The sequence below is a fragment of the Papio anubis genome, chromosome 2 (assembly GCF_008728515.1).
Source record: "Papio anubis isolate 15944 chromosome 2, Panubis1.0, whole genome shotgun sequence".
NCBI classification, from domain to species: domain Eukaryota; kingdom Metazoa; phylum Chordata; class Mammalia; order Primates; family Cercopithecidae; genus Papio; species Papio anubis.
The window spans coordinates 149,823,011-149,847,159 of record NC_044977.1 but is presented as its reverse complement, the minus strand read 5'-3'; the positions used below and the strand labels follow the sequence as shown (position 1 = coordinate 149,847,159).

Below are 24,149 nucleotides of genomic sequence, written 5' to 3'. Positions count from 1 at the left end.
CCCTTCTGTAGTACTGGCTGGATATATGCCAACCCTGGAGCAGTCCAGCTATGTTTCTGTTTTTTCTTTTTTCTTTTTTTTGAGACAGAGTTTCACTCTATCCCCCAGGCTGGAGTGCAGTGGCATGATCTTGACTCACTGCAACCTCTACCTCCCGGGTTCAGGCGATTCTTGTGTCTCTGCCACCCGAGTAGCTGCGATTACAGGTGTGCGCCACCGCACCTGGCTAATTTCTATATTTTTAGTAGAGACAGGGTTTCACCATGTTGGCTAGGCTGGGGGCTCAAACTCCTGGGCTCAAGAGATCCGCACGTCTTGGCTTCCCAAAGTGCTGGAATTATAGGTGTGAGCCACTGCACCAAGTCTTTTTTTTTTTTTCTGTTTGAGACAGAGTCATGCTCTGTTACCCAGGCTGGAACGCAGTTGTGCAATCATAGCTCACTACAGCCTCAAATTCCTGGACTCAGGAAATCCTTCCACCTCCGCTTCCCGGGGTGCTGGGATCACAGGCAAGAGCTACTGTGCCCAGACCAGCTATCTTTCTTATTAGTGCTGCTGGACAAAAGTAGTCAACCTCCTGGATTTAATATCTTTTTTCTTTTTTTTTTTGACAGAGTCTTGCTCTGTCACCTAGGCTGGAGTGCAGTGACACAATCTTGGCTCACTTCAACCTCTGCCTCCCGGGTTCAAGCGATTTTCCTGCCTCAGCCTCCCAAGCAGCTGGGATTACAGGTGCTCGCCACCATGCCTGGCTAATTTTTGTATTTTTAAGTAGAGACAGGGTTTCACCATGTTGGTCAGGCTGGTCTCAAACTCCTGACCTCAGGTGATCCACCTGCCTAAGCCTCCCAAAATGCTGGGATTACAGGCTTGAGTCACTGCGCCCAGCGGGATTTAATATCTTTAACCTCATCTGAGTTCAGTGCTGCTCTAACATTCTACAATTTCTTTTTCAATGCTCTTGCATTTGTGCTTTCGCCCTCTCTCCTCAGTAGAAAAATAAAAACCTACTCAGGAGGCTGAGGCAGGAGAATGGCGTGATCCCAGGAGGCGGAGCTTGCAGTGAGCCGAGATCGCACCACTGCACTCCAGCCAGGGGGACAGAGTGAGACTCTGTCTCAAAAAAAAATAAAAATAAAAATAAAAACCATAAAGAACCCAGTGGAAATTCTAGAACTGAAAAATGCAATGTCTGAAAAAAAAATCATTGGCTAGGATTAATAGAATAGTGATAACTGAAGAAAAAATAAGCTAACTTGATAGATTAATGAAAATTGTCACATGTGAAGAACACAGAGGAAAAGTGGCAGGAAAAAAAAAACGAACCTAACTTCAGGATCTAACTTCAGGATGTTGCAGGTAAGCCATTTGGGATTTTATTTTAATTGAAATAAGAAGTTGCTTAAAAGGGTTTAATTAGGCAGGGGAGTGGTCCAGTAACTGCACTTCTGAGTACTTACCTTAATAAATAAAAAGAAACAAAAACTTAGCTGATTAAAGATTCATTATGATGTCCAACATCATAGGTTTATATCATATATAGAAATATATATGCATCATGTATAACCAACAAAAAAGACAAATATCCAACAATAAGGAAACAAACAAATGTTTAATAAATAATTACTCATAAGCACACTGAAACAGTATGAAGCTCTAAGAAAGGTATTTATAAATGTCAAAACATGGAAAGTGTGTTTTTAAGATTCAGTCAAAAAAGGAAAATAGACTACTATAATATATACCAGTTTTATAACTTTAAAACATAATTATAGAAATAATTATGAAAAATTACAAAAAAGAAAAGGTTGTATTAGAAAGGCAGGATTTTTTTCTATTTTTCAAAAGTTTATATAATACCATTGCTACATCACCATTTCAATTAAGCAAAATACTTTTCTATATCTCACTTCCAATACAACTCTCATCTTGGGCCTGTAATAAATATTAACTGAATTTTACCAATTAAAAAATATTTAAAAGAAATCTCTTCCAAATCTTGTTGGTTCACTTAATGTGAAGTTCCTTCTGCTGTTACTAGCTAACAGCTCAAAGAAGAGCAACAGCTTTCTTTTAAAACATATAATTATTTCAGCCAGGTGCAGTGACACATGCCTGCAGTCTCAGCTACTCCAGAGGCTTGAACTCCAGGAGTTCAAGACCACCCTGGGCATAGCAAAACCCTGTCTCAAAAACAAACACGCCTGTAGCTATTTCAAAACCTGACCTCTGTAGTCCACTCTTAAATGATTCTCTGTCTTCCCCTCCATTTGTTCTATAAAGTTAAACAAACTGAGAAGGTTTTACTCTGTAATTAAACTTTATTGGTATTAACATCTGTCCAGGGCTAACATTTATAACTAGTACTTATCCTTCCGATGCCTATTCTACCATCAAAGACAACCTTTCTCACCTAAACTCCCATTCTCTTTCTTTGTCTTCTGTCTTTTGAAAGCATTTTTCTTTTTTTTTTTTTTGAGACGGACTATCGTTCTGTCGCCCATGCTGGAGTGCAATGGCGTGATCTCAGCTCACTGCAGCCTCTGCCTCCCAGGTTCAAGTGATTCTCTTGCCTCAGCCTCCCCAGTAGCTGGGATTACAGGCGCCTACCACCACACCTGGCTAATATTTATACTTGTAGTAGAGATGGGGTTTCACTATGTTGCTCAGGATGGTCTCAAACTCCTTACCTCAGGTGATCCGCCCACCTTGGCCTCCCAAAGTGCTGGGATTACAGGTGTGAGCCAGCATGCCCAGCCGAAAGCATTTTTCTATGTCACTTTTCCCCTTTATGACTTGCTACCCTCTCTTTTATTTTCAAGGTTGCTGTATCATTCCATTATCCTCATTATCGCAGTACTCAATATCATAGTCTTCCATGTCTACCAAGCTTGTGATTCCCACTTCCTTCCCCTGACCTGATTACTACATTTTGTTAGAGCAGAGATTCCCAATTATGTGTTGTGAATAAGCTATGGGTATAGATGAAACCCTGTCTCTACCAAAAATACAAAAGGTAGCCGGTCGTGGTGGCACGTGCCTGTAATCCCATCTACTCGGGAGGCTAAGGGAGGAGAATCACTTGAACCTGGGAGGTGGAGGTGGTAGTGAGCCAAGATCGTGCCACTGCACTCCAGCCTGGGCAATAGAGTAAGACTCTGCCACCAAAAAAAAAAAAAGAAAAATTAAGCTAGACATTTTTATATTGGAATATAGATTTCTCTAGCCTGCTCTCTAGAACAGCGGTCTCCAACTTTTTTGGTACCAGGGACCAGTTTTGTGGAAGACAATTTTTCCATGGATGGGGGTGGGGAGAGATGGATAGTTCCAGGATGAAACTGTTCCACCTCAGATAATCAGGCATTAAATTCTCTTAAGGACTGCACAATCTAGATCCCTCCCACATACAGTTCACAATAGGGTTCGCCTTCCTATGAGAATCTCCCAAAGTGCTGGGATTATAGGTGTGAGCCACTGCACCAAGCCAGTGGGCCAGACTTCTGATATAAGCATTCTTCCAGTAAGACATATATTAGTCAAAGAAATACACACACACACATATATAAAATATAAAAAACAGATATATATGTATTTTCTCTACTGTACTTCCTTGCTCACTTGCTGGCCGCTCACCTCCTGCTATGCAGCCTGATTCCTATCAGGCCGTGAACCCACAGCCTGGGAATTGGGGACCCTGCTCTAGAGTACATCTCCCACCTTAGACATAAACCCTTTAAGGAAGCTGATGTTTCCCTCATAGCTATTTGTATTGTAATAGATCTTTTTCCTACAGTTTATAATGAAAAATTTCAAATATACACAAAAGAAAAGAGAAAGGGGAAAGGAATAATGAAACTCCACAGAGATTACCTAGCTTAAACAAAGAATCAACCTAAGACAATATTGTTTTATCATAATACCACCCACTTTACCCTCCTTCCCCTAGTGGATTATTTTGAAGCCAATTCCAGACATCATATCATTTCATCCGTAAACATTTCAGCATGTATCTCTATATTAACCACAAGACACTGTTCAAGGAGACATACTGAAAGATACTTCTAGTTCCTGTACAAGTTCTTGTACTGGTGGGTCAGAATTTTTTTTTTTTTTTTTTTTTTGAGACAGGGTCTCATTCTGTCACCCAGGCTGGAGTACAGTGGCATGATTATGGCTCACTGTAGCCTCAACCTTCCAGGCTTAAGCAATCCTCCTACACTGGCCTCCTGAGTAGCTGGGACCACAGGTACACACCACCATGCCCGGCTAAGTTTTTGTAAAGACAGGGTCTCACTATATTACCCAGGCTGGTCTCAAACTACTGGGCTCAAGTGATCCTTCTGCCTTGGCCTCCCAAAGTGCTGGGATTATAGGTGTGAGCCACTGCACCAAGCCAGTGGGTCAGATTTCTGATATAAGCATTCTTCCAGTAAGACATATATTAGTCAAAGAAATATATACATACACACATATATAAAATGTAAAAACCATATATATACGTATTTTCTCTACTGTACTTCCTTACAACTTAAACCACTTTAAAGTAGGACTCTCAAACAAGAAAATCAAGAAAAAAGTAGTCTGAATAGTTTCAATTGTAATAAGATCATTGATAAAGGACCTTAGAGATCTCTTAGGAAAGAGAAAAATCACATACAAAAACCCTCTGTCTGTCAGAGGTAAATGACTTTCATACAACACAAGTTATTTGGCATGGAACAACATGCTAATATCATAAAATTATTATACATAAAGTAATTCATGCAGATGCATATTTTTAAAACAAATGCAATAAAACTAACTTAATGCAGAAAATTTTTATTCAATAATCCTTACCTTTTGTTGGACTGAGATTCTGATCTATAAATCCTCTTACTTCTGCATTTGTGGAAGTCAAACCAACCTGAATAAAATAGTTTAAAAAGTTAAAAATAGAATATTAAGTAGTATGTGTTCACTTAACAAGCTATTTTATATCTTCTACCAGACGTCCATATCAAATATATATAGCGACGTAAAATGAATTAATTATATTAACCATAGGAGTATTATTTTAAAATGAAATGTTGACATATTATTTAAAAGGGGAAAAATATTGTCTGTAGTCCCAACTATTTGGGAGGCTGAAGTGGGAGGATCGCTTGAGCCTGGGAGGCAGAGGCGCTGCAGTGAGCTGAGATCATGCCACTGCACTCCAGCCTGGACGACACAGTGAGACCCTGTCTCAAAAAAAAAAAAAAAAAAAAGGTGAGGGGAATATGAATTGTCCAGCTTAAGATAAAAATTAATGAAATACTATTATTTATGAGCAGAACTGAGATGTTATAGAGCTTACTAACAGTTCTTTGAAAGCAAGTAAGTAACGTGGCAGCCGTGAAGTTGCCAATAAATATTTCAAAATTCTATCCTCGCTGTTGCCCTTAGTTTGTACTATTCTTAATCACTATCTAAAATGCTTTCAATACTATGTCATGTGAGGAATCAAATAAAGACCATTAATACCACAATGCAGAAGTAAAATACATCAGATTCAAGTCCAACTTCTTGGATTCATATTCTGGACCATCAAGCCTACTAAGGGTTTGGCCTTGGTCCAGTCATGCAATTTCCTCATCTGTAAATTGGAGGGTGATACCAGTACTTACCAATTCAGGTGGTTATAAAGACTAAATGAGATAATTCATGTAAAGCATACAGCACAGTATTTGGCACATACTGCTCAATCCATGTCAGCATACGTTACTGTCAGTATTATACTTGAGGGACTACCCACAGCAAGTATTTATGAATTCACTTTTAGATAATTTATTTTGTTTAAGGTAATATCCACTGCACTACTTTGGCATCACAGAGTTGAATACAGTAGTATCATCAAACAGAATATTAGAAATATATTACCAAGCCTGGAGGAAAAAAAATCCCTCAATTTTTGAAAACTTGGCAGAATGCAAACATCCAATAATTGGCCCCATTATTACTATTAAATAATTTTTGTAAGCACTGAAGATTTGTAATCTTGAAACATTACAATTTTGTTACATTACACTAACTTGTAACATCACAAGTTTGTGGTATGAGACCTCAAACTATACTTTTTTTTTTTTTTTTTGAGACGGAGTTCCACTCTTGTGGCTCAGGCTAGAGTGCAATGGCACCATCTTGGCTCACTGCAACCTCCACCTCCCAGGTTCAAGTGATTCTCCTGCCTCAGCCTCCCAGGTAGCTAGGATTACAGGCACCTGCCACCACGCCCAGCTAATTTTTGTATTTTTAGTAGAGATGGGGTTTCACCACGTTGGCCAGGCTGGTCTCGAACTCCTGACCTCAAGTAATCCGCCCACCTTGGCTTCCCAAAGTGCTGGGATTACAGGCATGAGTCACTGCACCCGGCCTTCAAACTATACTTTCAAGGTACTACCACATGGAAAGGATTTTTTGACCCCTTTACTGAGATATCATTGATATATAAAAATGGCATATATTTAAGGTATACAACTTGATGTTTTGATATATGTATACATTGTAAAATGATCACCACAGTCAAGCTGACATATCCATTACCTCTATATAGCTATTATTGTGTAAATGTGTGTTGAGAAGATTCAATTTAAGATTTATCCTTTTAGCAAATTACAAGTGCACAATACAGAACTATTAATTATCATCATTGTGCAGTACATCACATCTCCAGCAATCTGAAAAGATTCTAAAACACACAAAGCTTTATAACTTTATTAACTATCTACTTATTGTTTTAAACATTGATTGCTTATATTTTTCTTCTTCTTTTTTTTTTTCAGATGGAGTTTTGTTTTTGTTTCTCAGGCTGGAGTGCAATGGCACAATCTCGGCTCACTGTAACCTCTGCGTCCTGGGTTCAAGCAATTCTCCTACCTCAACCTCCCAAGTAGCTGGGATCACTGGTGTGCACCACCATGTCCAGCTAATTATGTATTTTTAGTAGAGATGGGGTTTCACCATGTTGGTCAGGCTGGTCTCAAACTCCTGTCCTCAAGTGATCCACCCATCTCGGCCTCCCAAAGTGCTGGGATTACAGGCATGAGCCACTGCGCCTGGCCGTATCTATATTTTTCACAAGCAATTATTTGATCGTTTATCATATCACAATGTAAGAGCTAATTATTTCATTATTTGATAATTCAAGTGCTCTACTAATAGCTGTTTCTGTGTGTCAAGAAGTATGTTAGCAGGACTATTTCCACATATTTTTCACATCCTAACAAGTGATTTTGATGCAAATCTATCTCTAGAATCTATCATCATCAAATTTTTATGACAGTAGCTGAGACTAAGTCATCTAGAAAATGGCCCCTTAATTCTATGTAGTTAATAGTGCAGATACTTAACTTTGTCTAGCTTCTTACCAGTTTTCAGTTAGAAATAAAGATAACACTGCAACAAAATTTGCAACAAATAACTGTATGTTATGGCTCTTCAGAGTTGCTCACAAATAATGTCAAATATCCAATTTGTTGAAGAGTTTACTGTGCCATTACTAATAACTCCCCTCCCTTTTAAACTCTTCTGCTATAGAAAGATGACAGAGGCTAAACTTGTTGGTGTTCTACTTTAAAAAGAAAGCAAAGAAGGCAAAGACAGCCTTTCATATATTGCATGCTTGATACAATATAACCATTTTAAGACATGTATTATAATAACTTCAAAAGGATCAGTTCACACTTTTTTGTTATACAACAATAATGGCAAAAACCTCAACTAAAACCACATATTCATAATAGAGAGTTCAGTTACTGGGTTACCGTTATGCTTAAACACCTGCTCTCAATATCCAACTTTTGCAGAGTAAAACAGCCAACGAATGTGGAAACTTTTTAAGCAGCTGTTCACCTGCATCTTAATAACCAACAAATTGTACTCCAAAATGATAAAAGTCAGCTGTGAGTCAATGCTGCATGCTAATCGTAGTCTCACAGATGGAGGGCAGGTGTCTGTATTTAAAGCTTATATATAAACCCAAAATAGACTTAATTAAAACTTCAAAATATGTATTAATTTCTACTATCAAAAACACTTTGTAAAGATTCAAAAAAACTGTATTATTTGAGAGTAGAAAAAGTTGGTTAGTGAAAGCATACTAAAATAATAGCTATTCTTTCCTTATTCTACCAATTTAAAAAAGACCTATCTTTCAATGAACAAGAGAAAAAAGTGAACTCATATTTCACATTAAATTCTTTGCCTAACCATGTCCTGAGGAAAATATTCTGAGTATTCCTCTTTTTTCTTAATTTTTAAAAATAAATTGTATTGTCTGTATTTAAGGTATAAAACATGATGTTATAAGATATATATATATATAAAATGGTTACTATAGTGGAACAATATCTGGGTATTCCAGTGCTGTGTTGTGTACTATATAAGCAGTCACTACGCATCTACTGAATTCAAAATATCTACGTTCAATTTTTAAGAATCAGAGCATATTCACTAATAATATTGTAATTTCACTGATATTCAACATTTCTGACTGACATAACATTACTGAAAGGAAAAGTTCAGAGTAAGATCATCTGTGCTCAGTTAAGCTCTACCTTTCGCAGGCAAGGTGATTGTTGAACAGTCACTACAAAATGGGAATGATAGAACATATGTGCATGACAAACTAAAGAGCTCATAGGATCAACTTAAATGATTATGTAAATATATTCTGTTAATGGCAAAACAACATTTAAGTGTGGTAAGTGTGGGTTGCCATCCAAATGGCAATGGCTTCCAACACTTCAACCCTGACACAGACCATATGCAAAAGAGAAATGCAAATGATCAATAAACATATAGAATGTTAATTTACCTAACTAGTAATCAGAGAAATGTAATAAATTGTACACCATTTTTTGCTGATTAAATTGGCAAAGATTTATAAACATATAAAAAGAAATGGCACTTTCATATACCACACATATATATATAAATCTGTGCAATCTTAGCAATATGAATCAAAAGCTCTAAAAAATTATACACACTTTGGCTCAGTAATTTCGTGGAATTTTGTCTTCTGGAAATAATATGATGAGTGAGCAAAAATAGACAAAATGTTCCAAAAAGGAAAAAAGCAGAAGTAACTTAATGGTCAACATTAGGAAACTGGTGTAATATCCGTACAATAAATAACATAAAATAGCCACTTAGGCCAGGTACCATGGCTCATGCCTGTAATAGCAGCACCTAGGGAGGCTAAGGCAGGAAGATTGCTTGAGCCCAAGAGTTTGAGACCAGTGTTAAGGAACATGGTGAGACCCTGTCTGTACAAAAAATAGAAGAAATTACGTAGGCAAGGTGCCTGTAGTCCTGCTCCTGGAGAGGCTGAGGTGGGAGCATCACTTGAGCCCAGGAGGTCGAGGCGGCAGTGAGCCATGATCACGCCATTGCACTCCAGCCTGGGCAACAGAGCAAGACCCTGTACCAAAATAAAATAAAATGAAAAAATACAATACAATACAATTAAAATAAAATAAAATAAAATAAAGACACTTAAAATGATGTTCCAGAGATATCAAGATAAGAAAAGGCATTCATCACAGAAATTAAATAGTAGCCAGGCACGGTGCTCATGCCCGTAAACCCAGTCCCTTTGCAGTCCCTACTGCCCAGTGGCAGCCTCCGCCTCCTGGGTTCAAGTGATTATCTTGCCTCAGCCCCTCTGGCCCAAGTAGTTGGGATTACAGGCACACTGCCACCATGCCCAGCTAATTTTTGTATTTTTAGTAGAGATGGGGTTTTACCATGTTGGCCAGGCTGGTCTCGAACTCCTGACCTCCAGTATCTGCCTGTCTTGACTCCCAAAGTGCTGGGATTAGAGGCGTGAGCCATCATGCTGGGCCAATGTCTATACATTTTGATTGCTATATATACAAATTTGTGTACATATCAGATATCTTCCTAAGCAAAATTTTGCTGATAGTCTCTAGGCTATTTTTTCTTTGCTTTATCTGTATTTTCTAATTTTTCCATAATGAGTATTACAGCCTATGTATTTTTCTTGAAGATTCATTGACAAGGCAAAAAAACCCTCAAAAATTATATTTCAAATTCTTTACTGCATTATTGCTTAAATTAGAACATACCTGCATTATTGCTTAAATTACAACACACAGGCCGGGCGCGGTGGCTCAAGCCTGTAATCCCAGCACTTTGGGAGGTCGAGGCGGGCGGATCACGAGGTCAGGAGATCGAGACCATCCTGGCGAACACGGTGAAACCCCGTCTCTACTAAAAAAAATACAAAAAACTAGCCGGGCGAGGTGGCGGACGCCTGTAGTCCCAGCTACTCCTGAGGCTGAGGCAGGAGAATGGCGTGAACCCGGGAGGCGGAGCTTGCAGTGAGCCGAGATCCTGCCACTGCACTCCAGCCCGGGCGGCAGAGCGAGACTCCGTCTCAAAAAAAAAAAAAAAAAAAAGAAAAAAAAAAAATTACAACACACAGTCTAGAAGAATATCATTGGATACTAGACACTATTTGATAGTAACTTTACCCCAGATACAATAAATATGTTGCCAGCTCCTCACCTCTTCCTTTTGCAAAATGATCCATCCTACATCTCATGTAGTTCCAGTATGACAGTTAATCTTAGAGGCTCAACCGTGCCAGGCAGCACAAGTGGGCTCATGACTCAAAGCCTGGCCACTTACTGTATCCCATTTCCTTCTCCACAGTGTTTAAGCAAGGTCAACTCAAGCTCCTCCATAGATTTTGAAACACAAATACTAAAAAGGGGACAGGTGCAGTGGCTTACACCTGTAATCCCAGCACTTCAAGATCCCTTGAAGCCAGGGGTTTGAGACCAGCCTGGGCAACACAGCCAGACTCCATCTCTTTAAAAAACAAAAGTTCCCTCTCTCCTTCTGAGACAAGTATTATGAGGCCAGTGCAAGCCATTATGCCACCATATAGAGGGCCTAAAGACGGAAGGAGACAGACCCCTGACATCATCGTTTGATCTCCTGAATCCAGATGTGTTTAAAGCAGTCTCTAGGCTTTTCAATTATATAAGTCAATACATTCCACTTTTTGTCTTCAGCTGTTTTGATAGGGTTTCGATCATTTGCAACTATAAGAGACCTAATAAAGCATGGGTAAGACAAAAGTCGCTCTTCCACAAAAAAAAACTGTTGTCATAAGAGAAATGTAAAATGAGAAACAAATTTAAAATGTTAAGTATTTAAATACATGTTTAGTAATACCTCTGTAAGAGGGCAATCTCTTCCCTATCTATAATCTCTTCTGTGTTTGTGAATCACTTCTCAGTAACGTGATACAACTGATCACTTCTCCTCCTTGAAACACTTTCTTCACCTGGGCCTCCAGATCATCAGGATAACTCTTTTCTTCCTGTCTTTGCCCATTCTTTGAGTCTCCTTTATGGCTTCTCTTGCTTTCCATCTTTTTGTTGGAGAATCCCTGTGCTCAGACCTTGGTCCTTATGTATTTGTATCCATGCACTCACTATACGATCACATGTAGTCCCACTGCTTTACAATAATTTTAATATGAAATGACCCCAAAATTTCTACATCCATTCCTAAGCTTTCCCCTGAGCACCAGAGTCACTTATCAAATTGCCTAGCCAATATCTCCACTTGGAAGTTTTTAGGTGTTTAAGTTTAGTGTTTTAGTGTTTAAGTTTATCACAATATCCTATATCTCCCTAAAAATTCCTCTTCCAATTAAACAGCACAGTCATTTACCCAGTTACACAAGTCAAATACTGAGAAGTCTCTAACTTCTTTGCTGCCCTCATATCCTAATAACTCAATAAATCCTGTGACTGTCCCTAAATAATGAAGCAAAATCTGTATCTGCTTCTAGTTACTAATGCATGTTAAAAGCAATGTTCTGAATTATACCCCAAAATAAGCAAACAGACATAAAGTAATAAGGGTTTGTTTGTTAATGCTATTGTTCGGCTGCATAGTGGGCAATATTTAGAACTATCGGTCTGACTCACAAGAAGCCCTTTATCATCTTTCCTCACACACTGTGCTGGGCCCGCAGCAGTCATTTTATGCAACAACACCACTTGCTTCTCCTAGTCACAACTAACTAAATCACCAGTCGACATCAGACTTAAACCGTGCCAGAGGCCCCTCCTAAGGAGTCTGAAATTGGAGCTTATACAGGCAGGCAGAATGTATCATCAGGCTGCCTCCTTCATTTTCTTTTCTTTTTTTTTTTTTTTTTTTTTTTTCTGAGACGGAGTCTTGTTCTGTCACCCAGGCTGGAGTGCAGTGGATGGAGCTCAGCTCACTGCAAGCTCCGCCTCCCAGGTTTATGCCATTCTCCTGCCTCAGCCTCCCAAGTAGCTGGGACTACAGGCGGCTGCCACCGTGCCCAGCTAATTTTTGTATTTTTAGTAGAGACAGGGTTTCACCACATTGGCCAGGCTGGTCTCAAACTCCTGAGCTCAGGTGATCTGCCCACCTCGGCCTCCCAAAGTGCTGGGATTACAGGCGTGAGCCACCGTGCCCAGTCTGCCTCCTTCCCTTTCTTCACACCTCTCTCTGAACAGGCTGGTCCCCTAACATGTAGATGGAGACACTGAGTGGGGCCATGTTCTACCATCCTGGCTGGGAAACTGAGAAAGATGATTTGGACAGACAGACGAAGGGAGAAATGGAGCAGGTACACAGTAACAAGTTGAGAGAGATGAGAAAGGAAAACCAAATATTGCTTCAATTCCTGCTGGATTTCTAGTTTCTGGGCCTGGATCTTTCTGAGAGTCCACAAAATTCCCACTCTTAAATTCCTTGAGACATCCCTGTATCTTTATAATAAATTCCCTTTTCGTTTAATTCCCAGTCAAAGATTCCTACATAATAATATAGGAACAGCAAAGCAATTATACTTTAATACATATAACATAGGAACAGTAAAGCAATTTATAAATAATTCCCCTATATGTTGTACTCTTTAAGGCATAATTGTCTACCATAACTGGAAATAAACTCATTAATAATGACAAATAAATATATAAAGAGTGACACATAACTTGAAAGGAGGTATATTCAGAAATGATCACCTCAAGTAGAGGGGAAAAACTTGAATAACTTCTCCAAAACATCTAAAATCTAATGTTTCTTCAGGAACCATCTCATGGAAGGTAGCAAGCTACTTTCAAACAATATCTGAGCATACATATTTCCCTGAGTAACCAAAAAATAAAAATAAAAAAATTAAGCCAAAGAAAATAGTAATTTGCTCAAAAAGGCCCAGGAACCCTCCAGCAAGTACCAAAACAAATTTATTACGATATCCAAAAGACGAGGGTGGGAAACTTTCTGGAGATAGCAATTTGCAGCTGTTGAGAAGTAACTTGGTGCCAATTTGCAAGAATGATAATCTCCATTAGGGCACTGTATTCAATCGCATTAAAGTTTATCTCATATTCTGCATAAACATAAACAAATACAATTATAAATCCATGCAAGTAAATTAAATCTGATTAACCAGAATGGTGAGAAAATATGTAGGAAAAAGCACAGCTCACTTTAAAAAATACTTATATTAAAAAGTTTACAAATACTTACATTTTTTGCCGTCATGTCAAACTGTATTCTATTTAAGGTTCTGTAAAGCCATTAAAAAAAGAAAAAGAAAAAAAGAAAAAAACCTTTGTCTTCAATAATTCTTTAAAAGAACAACCTGTTAAAGGAAAACAGAGGGAATAATAATGTAATAATAATAGGCAACATTTATGTCATATTTACTATGTGATATGCATTGTTATCTAAGTGAACTGTCTAAATTAATCTTCACAACAACACTATGAGGTTTGTACCATCTTAATCCCCATTTTCCAGATAAAAACCAGGGCTTAGAAAGGTTAAGTAATGTGACCAAGTCAACTCAGTTCACAAGCAATGGAGCCTGGGCTTTGAAATGGTATTAGGCTATGCTGCTTTAGAAAACCCACTGAAAGAAACACCAGGGCTTCTTGGAGAAATGGCTGATTCTAGTGCAAGATAAACCTAGAACATCTTATTGTGCCTAAAGTAAGGAAGGGTTCAAAAAATGATGGAGACATGTCAAAAGCACACAGAAACTAGCTTAAAGAGCCTACAACTGGACAATTTGCAACAACTGAGCACCAAAGTACCTAATAATAGTAACAGATTATAAACCCATTGAATAAAATAATAATCCAGGATAATTGGGGCTAATGGGGGAGAAGAGAAATTCTTTGCATTAGAACGCCAACTAATAAATATAAATGAGTGATACAGTTAGTAAAACTTCCATTTTGGAACCATCATAACTAATAAGAAAAGAATCATTAATATACAGTAAAACTAGTCAGTGAAAATGTGGTGAAAAATAGGTATTTCGATAGCGCTGAAATATCTCCCTACAAATTCAAATTTTCTAGTGAAAGAAATACGGCATAAACCACTTTAGCCAAATGATCAAAGTTACCAATGATTACCAATAATGGGGCAAGCCAACATGTGTCTCTTCAAGCGCACTGAGATGGATACCACATGAATTCTGAGGTACATTTGCCCAATATGCAAAATCTAAATCTAACCATGAGGAAATATCAGAGAAATACAAATTGAGAGGCATTCTACAAAATAATGGCCTGAATTCTTCAAAAAATGTTAGTGTCATGAATGGCAAAGAAAGGCTGAGAAACTTTCCAGATTTAAAAAGACTAAAAACTGCTGGGCGTGGTGGCTCACGCCTGTAATCCCAGCACTTTGGGAGGCTGAGGTGAGTGGATCACCTGAAGTCAGGAGTTCGAGACCAGCCTGGCCAACATGGTGAAACCCCTTCTCTACTAAAAATACAAAAAAATGACCTGGGTGTGGTGGTGCGTGCCTGTAGTCCCGGCTACTTGGGAGGCTGAGGCAGGAGACTTGCTTGAACTCATGAGGCGGAGGTTGCAGTGAGCCGAGATTGCGCCACTGCACTCCAGCCTGGGAGACAGAAAAAAAACTGCTGTGAAGACCATTATTTGGGTAATTGGAGATTAGGTCTACAGACTGGATAACAGTATTGTTTCAATGTTACATTTCCTGATTTTGATCCATGAACTGTGGAGTTTTCTTTTCTTCACATCTTTTTGGATTCCAAAAACTATGGAGTTTTCTATAATTGAGGGTCCTTTTTCTTACAAAACATACACTAAAATATTTAGGAGTGGAGGGGTATAATGGTGGCAACTTACTCTCAAATGATGAAAAAAATATGATCTCACTTTACAGAGAAAGTGAGAATAATAAAGAATATATGACAAAATGGTTACAACTGGTGAATCTGGGTGAAGGGCATCTGGGAGTTCTTTGACCTATTTTTGTAACTTTTCTCTTATTTTAAAATTATCTCAAAATTAAACTTTAATAAGACATTCAAGGGGAAGGATAAAATAAAACTTAACTTTGAAAAGATCATAAATAATGGGGGTTCAAAGAAATGGGGGCTTCAAATGGCTGCCTTATATGCTAGAATTTGAATCTACAAGTAAAATTTTGTGGAAGAAAAGCAAGGTTTTTTGTTGTTGTTGTTTTCTGTTTTCTCATGCGCAGAACGTGCAGGTTTGTTACATAGGTATACATAAGTGTATGTGTGCCCTGGTGGTTTGCTGCACCTATCAACCCATCACCTAGGTTTTAAGCCCCACATGCATTAGCTATTTGTCCTGATGCTCCCCCTCCCATTTTTTTTGCTTTTCAATAAAACACTGAATTTGTAATTTTTCAGTGATAAAGCATAAATTTAAAAATCTAAGTAAAACCTGAACTACAATTACAAGTTTTGCTTTCTCACTGTAGTTGTACAATGTCTATTATGACCTAACCTAAAAATAAACTTCCTATGCTATATCTGTTCTACATTTATCAATTATTTCTTACATCCTCTATAGTGATATAAATTTAAATATGAGATAAATAAAGCACAAATTCCTGATATCCCATTCAACAGACTACTTGGCATATTCAAACTAAGAATTTAAAGTTAAAGTATAAGTATTGCAGTTTTGAAGATTAATATTTCAACCAAGCTTGATCTAACAGATCTATATAGAATTCTGTATCTGATAGATCTGAAACATCTCTTCAGGCACAAATTTATAAAATTTGTCCATATATGCTATCACCAAAGAGGAAGCAAAAATTTCAGAGAGGAGATATCACACAGATTATGGTCTCTGACTACAATGCAATTAAATTAGGAATCAATTATTTTTTAAAAAGTTAAAAGTTATATATTTAGCTATATTATTAAACACTCCATGAATCTGAAATATTTAGAACTAGAATGACATTTTAAAAGTAATAAAAAATAAAATATTCAGAAATAAATGACAATGAAAATTTTAAAAACGTATAAAATCCAGCAGAACTAGTACTTAGGGTATATTTATATTTCCTTTTATTCATTAAGTCATCAATCAATTTAAATACATAAAAGAACAGTGAGAACTCAAAGAAATATGACAAGAAACAAAGAGCATAAATTAATGAAATAGAAAAAAAATCAACAAATTAACAACCTGGTTCTAAGTGTCCCGCTTAAAGTCAGCATCTAATAAATAAAGCAGCAGTGCAGTAGAGTGGAAAGAGTATGGACTTTGGCTCCGTCTCAGCTCTGATCCTTATTAGTTATGTAATCCTGAACAAGTAACCTAACCTCTTAGAGTCTCCATGTCTTCATCTGAAAAATTGATATACTGAATGTTTCAGAGTTATGTTAGGAGTTTATATGCCCTCCACTTGATACATAAATATTCTGAACACTCCTAACAACAAAGAAGTTCAACTTTAACCAATTTAAGACTATCTCATGACCTGCTGAAATAGTTATAACAAAAAAACTACAAAATATTTTCCATCAAAAATATGGTTTGAACGTGTTAAATTTTAGAAACCCTCTATATTTCCAAAGCAAACACTATTGCCTACCCAATATCATTTTCCTCTTCTTCCTTACAAGCTGACGTGGCAATGTGCCCAGCTACAAATACTACATCGTCAACCTTCCTCTCAGATGGGCTAACCATATCACAGATGACGTAATTCTGGCCAATGAAATATAAGCAGACATTGTTGGTGTGGGCTACCAGATTCAGCTAGTAGGTGTCCTTTTTTCCCCACCCCTTATGTTTTTTTGTGCCCAGAGCATAGTTATGATGGCGAGAGCTGCTTGTCTCTGGACATCTGCTTCATTTCTGAATTCAGTACTCAACAATGTTATATTTCCTGAGGGCTGGGCTATTGAGGGTCACTGTGTTATTCATGCAAACAAAATGAAATTAACAGAGTATTACTATTTCAGCCAATATAGTAAGAGGATACCAATAAAAATAGCCACATTAATTAGCTTCACAGAACAAAGTACAATTTTGTTTGGTATTCCTTTGAATCTCCACACCAGAGTACAGCACAAACTGGAATCTCTAAGTATTACCTAAATAATAAATGTTTGAAATAGAGCCAAAGTGCATGGATTTCTTAAGCAAATTTACCTTAACATCTCTGTGTCTCAATTTCTTCATCTCCAAAATAGTAAGAGTCAGCCACTTAATTAAATGAGTCAATACATGTAAAATTACTAAGACACTGCTTAGCACAAGGTAAGCATTCAATGCTAGAGGGGGAAAAAATCTGTTCATTGATTTCTCATGACAAATTAAGGCTTCCTTCTCTAAAATAAATAATACATAATTCCCACATTGTAGAAGTGAAAAATACCATAACATACATCCAATTTCAAAATAGAAAAAAAAATCTGTTTAATTGTGGTTAAAAAAAACTCTTCTAAAATTAACAAGAGTAGGCAATAACTTCATTCATTCATTACTCATCCAGCAAATACTGAACAGTCACTATGTGCATGGCACTATCTCAGGCAATGAAGACGGCCTAGCAGATGAGAAAGACTGTAATCACCAAACGTTCAAATGTAATTTTAAAGAAATAAAGTTACATTAAGATAGACACTGTAAAAACAAATGGGATTGTGATAGAGACCTTCTTCATTCAATTAAAAATTAAGTATGCTGTATTGGCTTTGAATGATACTTTATAGCACTTAAATTTAAAAATACACATTTCTAAATAGTTTTAAAGTTTTTGTCTTTTTTGACATTGTCTTTAATCTATAAATTATTTGCATTGTATGACTTAAATCTTCAAAAGTGTCCAGAAATTAAATAAATTTGGCGCAGAAAGGTTCAAGAAGTTGCCATCTTTGGCAGAATGGATGATTCTCAGAGATAAACCAGCCATGTGCACTGATGCATTATGTTTTATCCAGACTCAACAATTGCACACTTCTTCCTGTCACCAAGCTCTTCTGTTAGTTAAAAAAATAAGTTGGATTTCTTCTTCCAGCTTCATGAACACATTATGTCAAGCTCAAAAAGTCAATCTTTTGACCTCACCATCTGCCATGATCTCTTGTCAGTTTCAGACAATGCAACTCCCACAGATGGTCTCAAAATGCAAGCCCTTTCCCATTCCAATCACAATTTAGCAGCTCCAGCCACAAAGCCTCTTAAAATTAATCAAAATACAAGGAAGAAAGCAAAAACAGCTATGGATAAATTTGAAGAATCATGCAGTAACATAATTTGAATCAGGATTTGCACACTTTCTAACACTGCCAAAAAAGCTGCTACTAAAATTTAATAGGAAAGGTAGCATATTTAAATGGCAGACATAATTAATTTTAAATACATGCTCATGACTCAAAATTTAGAAAATACACAAAAAGCAAGAAACAAATATCAGCCATAATCCTACTTGTCAGAAGCAACTTCAATAAACTTATTGGTATAAATCCCTTCAGTATTCTCTCTGTGCATTCAAACTTTTGAGATGTGATATTAATTAGAAGACATTTTCTTTTTTCCTTTTTTTTTTTTTCCCGAGACGGAGTCTTGCTCCATCACCTGGGCTAGAGTGTAGTGGCACAATCTCGGCTCACTGCAACCTCTACCTCCTGGGTTCAAGCAGCAATTCTCCTGCCTCAGCCTCCCAAGTAGCTGGGATTACAGGCACACACCACCATGTCTGGCTAATTTTTGTATTTTTAGTAGAGATGGGGTTTCACCATGTTGGCCATGCTGGTCTTGAACTCCTGACCTCGTGATCCACCCGCCTCAGCCTCCCAATGTGCTGGGATTACAGGCGTGAGCCACCACGCCCAGCCCTAGAAGATATTTTCATAGAAAGGGATAATATGTAACCTTTTCTTAGGTGAAGAGCTTATCTAGGCATTCTCTCAAGTGCTTCATATGTATATCATATCATTCCCACCACATTTAACTCTATCAGATAAATGTTGTTATTTTCATTTTACAGAAGACAAAACAGTTTTAGAGAGTTCAAGCAATTTTCCCAGTTAACCAACTGTACAAATTACAGTGCCAGAATATGAATCCAGGATCTCACACCAGCAAAAGTGTTCTTAACTACTATAATACTTTACAAGATATATCTGACTTGAGATATAATATAGTCTCAAGATATTATAATAAAATGATATATAATTATTATTACAATAATAATATTACAATAAATTCAAAAAAATGATAACCTACTATACTGAAAGAATCCTTTAAAATCTCATATAGGACATATACATATGACATATAATTTTTCTCCTTTTCAATTAAAATTTCAATATTAAATTGAATTTTTCTTTATTTTTTGAGTAGGTTGTGTGAAAGTTGATTACATGCCAGTCAGAGCTTGCCAGCTCCCCAAAACCTTACTAGTGCCAATGAGCTTTATTGAAGTGATATGCAACATTTCTCCTTTTTATAAAACCTCTAACCTCTTTGTTCTTCAGACACAGCCAAGACTACATGGTCTGTGTGTATTCCCCAAATCGCAATTTTTTTTTTTTTTTTGAGACAGAGTGTGGCTCTGCCACCCAGGCTGGACTGCAGTGGCATGATCTTGGCTCACTGCAACCTCTCCCTCCCGGGTTCAAGCAATTCTCCTGCCTTAGCCTCCCAAGTAGCTAGGATTACAGGAGCCCACCACCACGCATGGCTAATTTTTTTATTTTTAGTAGAGACGGGGTTTCACCATGTTGGCCAGGCTGGTTTCAAACTCCTGACCTCAAGTGATTCCGCCCACCTCAGCCTCCCAAAGTGCTAGGATTACAGGCATGAGCCACCATGCCCAGCCTGCAATTTTCTTCTCAAATAAAATATTTTAATCCCAGAGATTTGTTGCTATATTTCAACTTGACAGTTGTAAATTTCCTCATTCACTTTTTTCACAGCTACACAGTATTCCTTTACATCGTTTCACTAGCCTCTACTGACAGACATTTAGATTTCATAATCTAAACTAGTGACAGTAATGACATTTTAATAACTCAAATCTTTAATGTTGTTTAGCATGCTGATGTGGTACATGCCTACCTCTCCAGTTCTATTAAACCCCTTTCCCACACCTCTTTTCTGATCCATTTCCACTGGCTTCTGTAAGTTCTTCAAAAACGTGCTCCTCCTGCCTCAAGGGCCTCTGTACATGCTGTTCCTTCTGTCTGGAACCTTTACTTGACAAACTCATCTTCCTTTAGATCCCGTCTCAAATGTCACTTTCTCAGGGAAAACCATCTGTTTTCTACTACCCAGTCTAGGCCAGGGGTATCAACCTATTGCTCTCCTACTTTCTCCTTTAATAGTATACACTGAGTTGCCATTGTATATTTATTTCTGTGATAATAAGATTGTGGTCTGTCTCTGCCAACTGAAGTATAAATTCCATGAGGGCAGGAACCCTGTCCATTTTGTTCACTCTTACATATCAAACACCTGGCACATGGTTGGAGCTTAAGAAATATTTGTTAAACGAATTATAGACTCAGTATTTTATTTATTTTCATCCTTTAAAAATGTATGACAACCCCATTCAATATGACTTGGCAGAAAATGAAAACCATGCAAACATTTAACACATACACATCTGAAATGTCAGTAAGCTACATTTTTTTTTTTTTTTTTTTTTTTTTTTTTGAGATGGAGTCTCGCTCTGTCATCTAGGCTAGAGGGCAGTGGTGCAATTTCAGCTCAGTGAAACCTCTGGCTCCTGGGTTCAAGCGATTCTCCTGCCTCAGCCTCCCAAGTAGCTGGGGTTAAAAGTATGTGCCACCACCCCTGACTAACTTTGTATTTTCAGTAGAGACGGTGTTTCTCCATGTTGGTCAGGCTGGTCTCAAACTGCCGAACTCAGGTGATCCGCCCGCCTCGGCCTCCCAAAGTGCTGGAATTACAGGCATGAGCCACCGTGCTTGGCCAGCCACATAGTGTTTTGAATGTCATTTTTCTATCATGTTGACAAAGTGATTGAAAACAAGTAGCTTAATACTAAAAGAAGATTAGATACAGAGTACTATCTTACCAAATAAATTTATTGAGGTAGAATTCTTCTGTCACTCCCTGGCAAACTGATTTTTTTTTTTTTTTTAAATTGAAACAGAGGTCTCACTATATTGCCCAAGCTGGCCTCAAATTTCTGGCCTCAAGACATCCTCTTGTCTCAGCCTCCTGAGTAGCTGGCGCTACAGGCACGTGTATCTATCATTCACCAGCATTTTATTTGTATTCGTTAATTTTAAAAAAATTGTAATAGAGCACAATTAGTTTCATTAATTTTTAGCAGAAAAAAATAGGCGAGAGTTTTTCTTAAAAAAACACTTTTATTTACTAAAAGCTGTTCTTCCTAGAACCACTGGCATTTTACACTTTACACAAAAAAAAGAGACTTATTTTTATGTTAATTGCTCCCTTTATTTTAGAGACAGGGTCTCACTCTGTCACCCAGGCTACAGTGCAGTGGCATGATCTCAACTCACTGTAACCTCCACCTCCTGGGTTCAAGTGATCCTCCCACCTCAGCCTCCTCAGTAGCTGGGACTACAGGTGTGTCCACATCTGGCTAATTTTTGATATTTTTGTAGAGATGGAGTTTCACCATGTTGCCCAGGCTGGTCTTGAAGTCCTAAACTCAAGAGATCTGCCCATCTCAGCCTCCCAAAGTGCTGGGATTGCAGGCATGAGCCACCACGCTCAGTCCATTGCTCATTTTTTAAAATTGAAAACAAAAAACAAAAAAAAAGCCCAGACTTACATAAGCTTTTATCCAGACTCTCTACAATGATAAAAACTGGTTAATACTATAAGCAATCATTAACAGTATATATGTGTAGTGAAATAATGAATAAGAAAATGTATATTGAGATAACCAGATACATCAATAATGTTATCTGAGCACTACTCATTCATTTACTTATTGGATAAATACTTATTGATAGCTAGCTACCCGTCAAACATTGAGTATTAAAAATACTGAGCACTGGCCGGGTGCAGGGGCTCACACCTGTAATCCCAGCACTTTGGGAAGCCCTGGTAGGCAGACTGCTTGAGCCTATGAGTTTGAGTCTAGCCTGGGCAAAACAGTGTATCCTATCTCTCAAAACATACAAAAAAATTCACCAGGCATGGTCACACATACCTGTGGTCCAAGCTACTCTGGAGGCTGAGGCAGGAGGATCCCTTGAGCCCAAGAGGTAGAGGCTGCAGTGAGCCACAATCACGCCACTGCACTCCAGCCTGAGCAATAGAGTGAAACTCCGCCTTGGAAAAAAAAAAAAAAAGATACTGAGCATTAAATGCTCATCCTTCAAGATACTATGGAAAACAACGACAGTCCCTGCCTTCATGGAGCCTATATTTTAGCTATGAAGGCATGCATTAAATGACAAATTTCACAATTAACTACTTAATGACAGTCACTACAAGTGCTATGATGGAGACATAAAAGATTCATAGAAACAGGCCGGGCATGGTGGCTCATGCCTGTAATCCCAGCACTTCGGGAGGCTGTGGCACGTGGATTACCTGAGGTCAGGAGTTCGAGACCAGCCTGGCCAACATGGTGAAACCCCGTCACTACTAAAAATACAAAAATTAGCCGGGCATGGTGGCACATGCCTGTAATCCCAGCTACTCGGGAGGCTGAGGCAGGAGAATCACTTAAGCCTGGGAGGCGGAGGTTGAAGTGAGCTGAGGTCGTGCCACTGCATTCCAGCCTGGGCGACAGAGACTATCTCAAAAAAAAAACCAAAAAAAAAAAAAAAAAACCAAAAAAACAAGATTCATAGAAACATGTAAAATAGAGGACTTGAACTCTGGTGGTTTTACAGAAGACTTCTCTGAGGAAGTCAAGTTTGAGCTGAGCTCACCAAAAAAAGAAAAAAAAAAAACAACACAAACTGAGTAAACCATTGGCAAAGAGACAAGGATATATTCTACTCAAAGGAAACATCACAGGAAAGACCAAAGGAAGAAAAGTATGTGGGAGGTTCCACGGTCTAAGGAAGGCTCTAATAATATGTGCCAAAAAACAAAGGGCAAGGCAATGGGCTGCTAAGAGATGAGGTAGGAAGCCAGATCATGCAGGATACTGATTTTTCAAAATTTTAATCAGATTTGGCCAGGTGTGGTGGCTCACGCCTGTAATCCCAGCACTTTGGGGGCTGAGGCAGGAAGATCACTTGTGCTCAGGAGTTTGAGATCAGCCTGGACAACGTAGTGAAACCCCATTTCTACTAAAAATACAAAAATTAGCCACATGTGGTGAAGGGTGCCTGTAATCCCAGTTACTTGGGAGGCTGAGACAGGAGAATCACCTGAACCCAGGAGATGGAGGCTGTAGTGAGCCAAGATAGTGCCATTGCACTCCAGCCTGGGTGACAGAGCAAGACCCTGTCTCCAAAAAAAAAAAAAAAAAAAAAAATTAAATCAGATTAGTGAGAAGCCTCAGAATGATTTTAAGTAGAGAGTTACAGCATCTGAACCAAAGATGGAACCAAATTCACCAAAGATTAAGTAAAAATTATTTGCATTCTAATTCTTTAAAAACCAGTAATATTAGCTATATCCTGTAATTATTTGGTAACTGAAATGCTCACTCATTTCTTGACTACACCAAATACGTTTCTATTCACTATTTATCTAGCACTCAAACCACCTTAAACCTCTGTAACAAGACTCTCAGCTCAGAAATAAGAAAAAAAAAATTCCCCAGAGCTCAAAAGTAGCTTTCACAAAACTAGTTAGTAACTCAAGTCCTTAGGCCTTCCCTTGTCT

At 38.0% G+C, this 24,149-nt stretch overlaps 1 protein-coding gene across 16 annotated transcripts in view; it reads right to left on the bottom strand.

Moving 5' to 3' along the window:
- The window catches only part of TFDP2 (transcription factor Dp-2), a 208,237-nt gene that overhangs the window by 146,850 nt on the left and 37,238 nt on the right, over positions 1 to 24,149 (bottom strand). For 12 of the 16 annotated variants that reach the window (XM_021934791.2, XM_021934778.2, XM_021934785.2 and 9 more), the window contains exons 2-3: positions 13,567 to 13,681; positions 4,837 to 4,903 (exon numbers count right to left, since the gene is read on the bottom strand). Coding sequence is in view for 7 of the 16 variants with exons in the window: in XM_021934778.2 (XP_021790470.1) it covers positions 4,837 to 4,903; positions 13,567 to 13,581 (82 nt within the window). In the remaining 9 variants the exon portion in view is untranslated. Of the gene's footprint in view, positions 1 to 4,836; positions 4,904 to 9,309; positions 9,328 to 10,106; positions 10,125 to 13,566; positions 13,682 to 22,512; positions 22,534 to 24,149 lie in introns of those variants that run through there. The other 4 variants (XM_021934773.1, XM_021934775.1, XM_021934799.1 and 1 more) reach the window with 4 other exon arrangements.